Source organism: Tiliqua scincoides, chromosome 2 (assembly GCF_035046505.1).
Source record: "Tiliqua scincoides isolate rTilSci1 chromosome 2, rTilSci1.hap2, whole genome shotgun sequence".
In the NCBI taxonomy this organism is placed as follows: Eukaryota; Metazoa; Chordata; class Lepidosauria; order Squamata; family Scincidae; genus Tiliqua; species Tiliqua scincoides.
This window is the reverse complement of record NC_089822.1, coordinates 166,434,114-166,442,388: the sequence shown is the minus strand read 5'-3', so window position 1 is coordinate 166,442,388 and position 8,275 is coordinate 166,434,114. Positions and strand designations below refer to the sequence as shown.

The 8,275-nt window shown below is 41.5% G+C and overlaps 1 protein-coding gene across 3 annotated transcripts in view; it reads right to left on the bottom strand.

Annotated features, from left to right (window-relative positions):
- Window positions 1-5,953: 5,953 nt before the first annotated feature.
- The window catches only part of AKAP8L (A-kinase anchoring protein 8 like), a 37,547-nt gene continuing 35,225 nt past the window's right edge, over window positions 5,954-8,275 (bottom strand). For all 3 annotated transcript variants that reach the window (XM_066614066.1, XM_066614065.1, XM_066614067.1), the window contains exon 13: window positions 5,954-7,159. In XM_066614066.1, the coding sequence (XP_066470163.1) occupies window positions 6,824-7,159 (336 nt within the window). In that variant the 3' untranslated portion in view covers window positions 5,954-6,823. The remainder of the gene's footprint in view (window positions 7,160-8,275) is intronic.

The window sequence follows — 8,275 nt, the reverse complement described above, 5'->3', positions numbered from 1 at the left end:
CTCTTTCTCTCGATACCGAACTAAACAAGCGCATCGGTAAAGCAGCTACCACGTTTTCCAGACTCACAAAGAGAGTCTGGTCCAACAAGAAGCTGACGGAACATACCAAGATCCAGGTCTACAGAGCTTGCGTCCTGAGTACACTTCTGTACTGCAGCGAGTCATGGACTCTCCGCTCACAACAGGAGAGGAAACTGAACGCTTTCCGCTTTCCACATGCGCTGCCTCCGACGCATTCTCGGCATCACCTGGCAGGACAAAGTTCCAAACAACACAGTCCTGGAACGTGCTGGAATCCCTAGCATGTATGCACTGCTGAAACAGAGACGCCTGCGTTGGCTTGGTCATGTTGTGAGAATGGACGATGGCCGGATCCCAAAGGATCTCCTCTATGGAGAACTAGTGCAAGGAAAGCGCCCTACAGGTAGGCCACAGCTGCGATACAAGGACATCTGCAAGAGGGATCGGAAGGCCTTAGGAGTGGACCTCAACAAGTGGGAAACTCTGGCCTCTGAGCGGCCCACTTGGAGGCAGGCTGTGCAACATGGCCTTTCCCAGTTTGAAGAGACACTTGGCCAACAGTCTGAGGCTAAGAGGCAAAGAAGGAAGGCCCATAGCCAGGGAGACAGACCAGGGACAGACTGCACTTGCTCCTGGTGTAGAAGGGATTGTCACTCCCAAATTGGCCTTTTCAGTCACACTAGACACTGTTTCAGAACCACCATTCAGAGCACGATACCATAGTCTTTCGAGACTGAAGGTTGCCAACAACTCAGCGTCTAATTAGCCTATGGAATCCCTTGCCACAGGATGTGGTGATGGCATTTGGCCTAGAAGCCTTTAAAGGGGGATTGGACAGATTTCTGGAAGAAAACTCCATCACAGGTTACAAGCCCTGTTGGGTTTGTGCAACCTGCTTTTAGAAGTAGGCTACCTCGGAAAGCCAGGTGCAAGGGAGTGGCATCAGGATTGCGTGCTCCCTATGTTATGGGTTACTGTGAGATACAGGAAGCTGGACTAGACAGGCCTTCAGCCTGCTCCAGCAGGACTCTTCTTATGTCAGGGCAAGTAGGTGAAAAGAAAATAACTCAGGTTCTTCAGTTATTAGGACAAAATAGTTTTATATACTTAAATTTGTAAATGTATGCCACTTCAAAAAATAAAATACAGCAGACCAGTGCTCTCCAGGAGCTTTCCCCCCCAGACCCTCCCCTCCAGCCTGGTCTCTGTAACTTGGGATGGTGGCAATGAATACAAACTACCAAGGTTTTTCCCCCCACACTCAGCCACTGGTCCAGTAAAAGGAAAGCAGGGAGCAAGGCAGGGTGCTGGCATCTATATTCCCTATAATGGGTCTGTATTGCTGTGTGGACATGTTTGCTGGCTGTGTGACAGCGTTTCCAGATGCATGGCACTGTCAAACATCACCAGACATCTTGAGCTGCATGGAGCTAGTCTTTGAAGGGCTTCAAGTTGCACAGCTTAAATGGGAACTGTGTCGGGTTACACTAACAACTACTTCTTTTGATTAGCCTGTATCTCCCTGAACACTCTTCCTGACAGAGGAGAATCCAGAAGTTACTGAGGCTGTGTAGACTGGCAGATTTGGAGCAAATGTAGCTACAACGTGAGCTCCCTAAATAAGAGGCAGAACCAAATGTGCTGTGAAAGTTATACTTATTTCAGTCACTTCTTTAAAGAAACAACACATTTGCCATAACTGTATAAACAGTGTTTTTTTAATTAAGAGGGACTTGGGGAATACGTACTTGTTAAACTACAAATGCACACACTTATCATTTATAAACCAAACTGAGGTTGGTTCTCTGAAGGTTAGGTTACCTAAGGAATCCCAAAGTGGCCATCATTAAAAACTGATACCATCACCATAATCCCACTTGTGTGGCTTGAACTCCATGTTGCAGGCTGAAGTGGGAAGATTCATAGTATAGAAGCAGACTACATGGTTATAACTAAGACTACTTATACTGTACAGTGAAACAGCTCAGTGTGTATAGGAATGCTCTCCAGGTTCCAGCAAAGTTTACCAAGTAATGGTCACACACTGTAACTACCATTCAGTAAAAGCAACTACCACTTTTCAGACTCAGTAGATTTTCAATACTTAGATCGCACACATGACTGAAGATGTGGTTGTAATAAATGCTCTGTCTAGTTTTGAAATATCACTGGAAATCAAATTTGGATTTAGATAAATTTTATATATAGGCAGAACACTATAATTCATGACAAACAACAATTTTAAAAACCAATGTACACAATTGACATTTGGTACAGCAACACAGTCATGACATTCAAGCAGAAGGCTACTTCATTCAGTAAAACATGTACAGTACATACATCATGAACAAACACTGAAGTGAGTAAATTTGAAAGGACTGTCAGACCTAGACTCTGAGAACTGTCCTGCATTTTTGGAATGGCATAGGAAGAATTGCACCAGGTACAATGATGTGGTGAAATTTTCCTTGCTGTGAACTCTGACAAGATCAGCAGTATGAGCTATGATGTTGTCTGTTCCAAAAAAAAAAAAAAAAGTTGTATCTTTCACACAGGAAAAAGCATTCATCCACTACAGGGAGATGTGATGTTATAGCATTGTCCAGTGTCTGATTGCCCAGTATCTGATTGCTCCTAATCTACATTCCCAGAAAGAACATATCTATTTTACTTCCTCTAACTTGTAAAACAGTAAGTACCAAAATGAGTGATGAAAGGAAACTGAATGTGGCAAGGAGAATAAGGGATGTTGCATCATGTTTAATAAGAGTTTGATCAAGGTCCAACCCCCTCCCCCGCCTTTTCTTCTCTCCACAGGCTTGTTTCCATAAAATCTGGGTAGCCGCAGAGCCTTCTGCTATCCTGGACCTCTAGTCAATCTGTTTTGCCATAGGCAACCTAAGCAGCCTCCAGCTTAACACCTTGAAATCACACCACAGAAACTACCAGTTAAGGTCATACTAAATTGTAGATCACCCTTGTCACATTAACATCTTGCTTTGTGTTTGTTTTACTAACAGCTCCAATGGGACTTCTTTGAACATTGGGAGCATTGCTCCAAAATAGGATGTTTAATCTTTTCCAGCTGTCCTCTTTCCCCATCTATTACACATATGCACACACACTGCAAACTATTGTTAGTTGGGGAGAAGGAGCTATTAGCATGGCTATGTCTGATTTAGTCTTACGCCACCAATTTCTACAGCAGAGCAGCCTCCTCAATCCCCTACAGCAGTGTTATCAACTTTTTTATACCTTTATATCTTTCAGCCTTAGTTCCCTAATGTACCACTTCACATAGTGCAGTAGTATTTGAAGTACCACCAGATGTAACTGGTGATGATGTAATTGCCAGCTACTTCTAGGTTAGGAGGCCAGATGTGATGTGACAAACGCTGGTAAGAGGGCTCAGGATGGGGAGGAATTCCTTTTCAAGCATGCAAAAAAAAAATCACATGCTGGAATTCTCCTGCCAAGCCTCCTGCTGCTGTTTGTTACTTACTGTCTTGCTGCCAGGTAGTGAGTGTCCAGGGGTACCATGCATACCACTGGACACCACCTCATGTACCACTGGTGGAGAAATGCTGCCCTAGAGCATCCAGTCAAACTCAAGAGTACTTTATGTACATTAACCAGGACTCTGAAGGAATAAGTTTTACTCAGTGCAACTTTTCTTGCTAAATTACAGGAGAAATTGCACCTCTTGGAATTTTTCCATTCTCTGTACCTTTTAAAAGTAGAGAAACCCTTTTGTCTGGATTGAAACTCACACACTAGAGCAGCAGTCTCCAAACTGGCCTGCAGTGAACACCAGCACTAGCTTCTGGATGTGTTGCATTGCAGGCAAAGCCTTACCATACCGTACTGCAGCCTCCAGTTTTCACAGCTGATCTTCACAAAACTCACATCAAGCAGCCACTTCTGCTGCCCTTTGCCTCAAGGCAACCTAATTTCCAGGGAGAAATGGCTGCTGGGTGCGAGCTTGTGCAAAGAACAGCAGCAAAAACTAGAGGCTGTAGCGCAGAACTGTAAGGCTTCACCCATGCTAGGAAGACTAACTGTGGTGTGCCATATTCAGCCCGCGGACCAGGGTTTGGAGGTCCCTGCTCTGCAGATATACATAATGAAACAGTAGCAAGAAGAGTGGTGAGGTCCATACTTACTGCTTTGGAGATTGTTATCCATAGTGGTTCTACTTTTGCCCATGGTAAAGACAGCTTTCCTTCTGCCTCCTCTCAATTATGGAAGTAATAAATTCAGGAAGTATCAAACAAGCACTTTTAGAAACCCACTCCCAGAGGAGTCACACAAATGTCCAGTTTTAAAGAACAATACTTACTGTTTGAAGTTTTTCTAACTGAAAGTATGTGGCAGAAGAACTCGAGCTAATACCTATGTGGAAAGAGCTATGTGTGTTTACACAGAAGTAAGCATCACTGAATTCAGTTAGTGTACTTTTACAATTACAGCTGAAAGCTCATAACTTGGCACCAAGTCCCACTGATCTCATTAAGGCTCATTTCCAAGTAAACATGTAATAGATCAGGTTTTCAAAGGCTAAGGGCCATCAGGCAGGATTATGATTTCCTGGAAAAATACAGGTTAAACCTCTTTGTGCAAAGGTAACATGACTGCAGAGCTGGAGAGGCACTGGCAGATGAGAATAGTCAAGGGAGTAGTTTAATCTTTTCTCAACTCATTGGTTCTTCCTCACTATCACTTCCTCAAAGCTATTTCACTCTTCCACATACAGGCCTCAAAAAGTTGGGCTCTAAAGGCATTGCAGAAAAGCAGTAGCTATGGAGCAGATTCAGTACATTACTGCTTGACAATTATCCCTTACAAATATCCTCACCCACCTCTGCAGTAGAATACGAGATAAACATGCTTTAACATTTTTGTCTTGCAATGTAACCTTTCACTCCAAGATTGCAATCCTAACTGACTCAGAAGAAAATTCTTTGGGCCTCAGCCAGACTTATTTCCAAGTAAGCAAATTTATGAGTCAGTTGGTAATGAAAGGGAAAGGCATATTATGTCACTGAGCATTTTTTAGGAGTAATATATAGGCCTTATGATAAGATACCACTCATGTTGGATTGATCAAGCTGACTGGTATATGAACTGATGTAAGGAAATTTGAGATTACACTTAACATATTTGCTGTTAATATCAATTAACACCCTGATGCCACTAGCATATACAGTACTTACATCCTTGCATAGGCCTATGCAAAGGCCTATGTTGTTAGATGACAGCACTATTTAAGGACTTCAAATCTGTCAGTTTGTAAATATTATGGTAATCAGACTGAATTTCTCCCTAGTAATATAGGCTATAGAACTATCCTTTTTATTCTCCATGAAACAAAATATTTTTCAAGAAGTCAGCTCAGTTACAGATAGAAATTCTGCACTGGAGCGTACTTCCAACATTAATATATTACTGGGGACATAACTACTTTATGGACATTTGAGTCACTAGTTATTTAAGGATTATATTCTGAAATCTCATTCAGCATTTCTGTTGAGTGCATTTTAATGCCTTTTGCATTTTACTTATATTTTCTTCCATGTTTATCACCAGGTGCTAGGTATTTAAGACAGTAGAAGCCTATGCAGCAGCAAGGCCCTTACCCTACAATGCAATGATTCCTTTGCACACCCTTTTCTGTTTTCCAGTGAAGCAGGTAGTCACAAGTGTTCATAAACCTTTCCCAGTTCTATTCAGCTTCCATTGTAGGAAGAGTGAATGCACATAAGAAATGCAAGTGATGCAAGATAATAAATGGAGCATGAACACAAGCAATAATAAAGCGTGCCAGTACAGCAATTGCCTGGGGTTGTAGTTAAAAATCAAAATCAGTGAAGCAATACAGCATCCTTAAGAAATGAGTTGTACCAGATTTGGAATGAGACAACTGTCAAAGAACTGGATTGAAGGGAATATTTAATGTTTCCATTACACTCTTCATCAGCAGACTTCATCTGGGCCACTACAGTCTTCATTTACAGATTAGCAATCCAAGGCAAGCAGGGTAAATGATATTCCCCAAAGCAATGTTAAGACAATCAACTCAAAGAAGCAATGCTGAATTGCCTTTTGAGAGTATGCCAGGCTGCAGCTATCTCTGTTTGAGGCTTCCTGCACATCCATCACCTTGCTGCTTCTTCCAGAAGAATACACATAGATAGTCCTAGTATAGTTATCTTCATCCACTGAGGTATTCACCCTTAAATAAAAAGTACTGCAAAACTATTGTGCAGGTGCCAAGTATTTCTGCAGTATAGTAAAAGTAAAAAGAATAGAAGAATGCTACAGTTGCATGGAAGTTACTCCAATCTTAAAGAATTTAAAACCCAGAATTCTGTTTCTGACATTTCCAGACAAGGCTGGCTAGAGAACAAAAACAATTTTCAACTATATACAAAATTTCAAAAAGGGGAAGGGGAGGAAAGAGGTTAGAGGACATGTATGTCCCAAGGGTGGTGTAGCATGGTACAAGCAGTTTAACACAATTTGGTTTTGAGTGTTCACTCAAAAGGTTTTTTTTCCTAGTACAAAGCCACCTAAAAATTGTACTGCACAAAACCTAGCTAATACAATGAAGATTTGGTTAAAAAAAAAAAAAAAAGCTATTCCCAAACACACTTTACAGATAAAAGGCTTTTAAGTGCTGTAACTAGATGAGAATGTAGTCAATGAGAACCAAAACTTGCGTGCCATGTAGTTTCACAAATACAGTTATGGTTTCAAAATGTTTACTGCAAAGTCCCAAAATGCTTCCATTTTTTCCCCAAGTTCACTCATCAGGGGGTTCCATCTCCTCTGAAAGTATAATTCCTCTTCTTTCTTCCTCAGCTTCTTGCTCCTGCTCAGCAGCAAGGGCTTCCTGGGATGCTTTCAAGTTCCATTCCTCCATTTGTCCTGCTGCTTCTCCTCCCACTTCATCACCTTTGTTTTCTGCACTACCTTCAACAAGGTTTTCCTCATCCAGATTGCCATCACCTTTGCTCTCCTCTTCAGCCTTATTTCCTTCACCTTCAGTAGCTCCTTCTTCCATGTTCCCACTTGTTCCTGCCTCACCATCCTCATGCTCCTCTCTCTCTTCAAGATCATCTGTGAAAGGATTCTCACCCTGCAAGGCAAGACAGAATCACATGGCACCTCATGTTAGACATTTCTGTCAGAGAAACGCATTTCTGCTTGCATTGTCAAGAAGTGTATAAATTGCTGGTATGGATTCAACACATGAAAATAAATGTAAAGGTCATGACTATTGCACCAAGATGTATTTGTTGCTTGCTTTAAGCCAATGGTTCTCAAACTTTTAGCACCAGGATCCACTTTTTAGAATGAAAATCTGTCAGGACCCACCAGAAGTGATGTCATGACTGGAAGTGACATAATCAAGCAGGCCAATTCTGCTGCAATCTACAGCAGCAATCTCAAACAATTCTAGGCTGCAATCCACACTTACCCAGGAGTAAGTTCCATTGACTATCATTGTTAAAAGCATCTTCACAGTAGCCTGTTAAATGTACAGATCTGTGACGTTTCCCCAAATGCAGCCACATATCATGGTAGCATCAAATCTGTCTCACTGCTCCATCTTAGCTCATAATAAAAATAAAATATTGAAATGAATGGGGAACCACCTGAAATGGGCTCATGACCCACCTAGTGGGTCCTGACCCACAGTTTGAGAAACACAGCTTAAGCAATAGAACCTAAATCCCAGAACAGCTTCCATTTTTATTATTTCACTAGTATTAATAACAACAGTCTCAAATACAAAACAGTCTTAATATTGTTACTATGTATTTCTAGTAACTGGAATTCAAACCAACAAGTGTCTTCATAACGTTCTACAGCAGGGCTTTCTGAAGAGGAGAATGTGCTCTTCATTATCAAGTACATTTCTTGTTCCTCATTTCCTATAATGTGGCAAATATTTTTAAAAAACCCCCACCTCGTGGGTCAAATGAAATCATTTAATATTTACTCCATATATTATTCACCAATTGTTTTCTTTTCAGTATGCTCTAAGCCAGGGGTGTCCAACATAAGGCCCATGGACTGGATGTGGCCTCCAGAAGGTCTTTATCTGGCCCTCAAGCACTCCCACCACCAGCTGCTCTTAGGTGTTGAATTGTGTTAAGGTGTCACTGCTGAAAAATTGCATAAAAATTTGGCTCTTCCATATCTTGAAAATATGATCAAGATTTGCAAATTTTCTCTTCTAGTATTTATA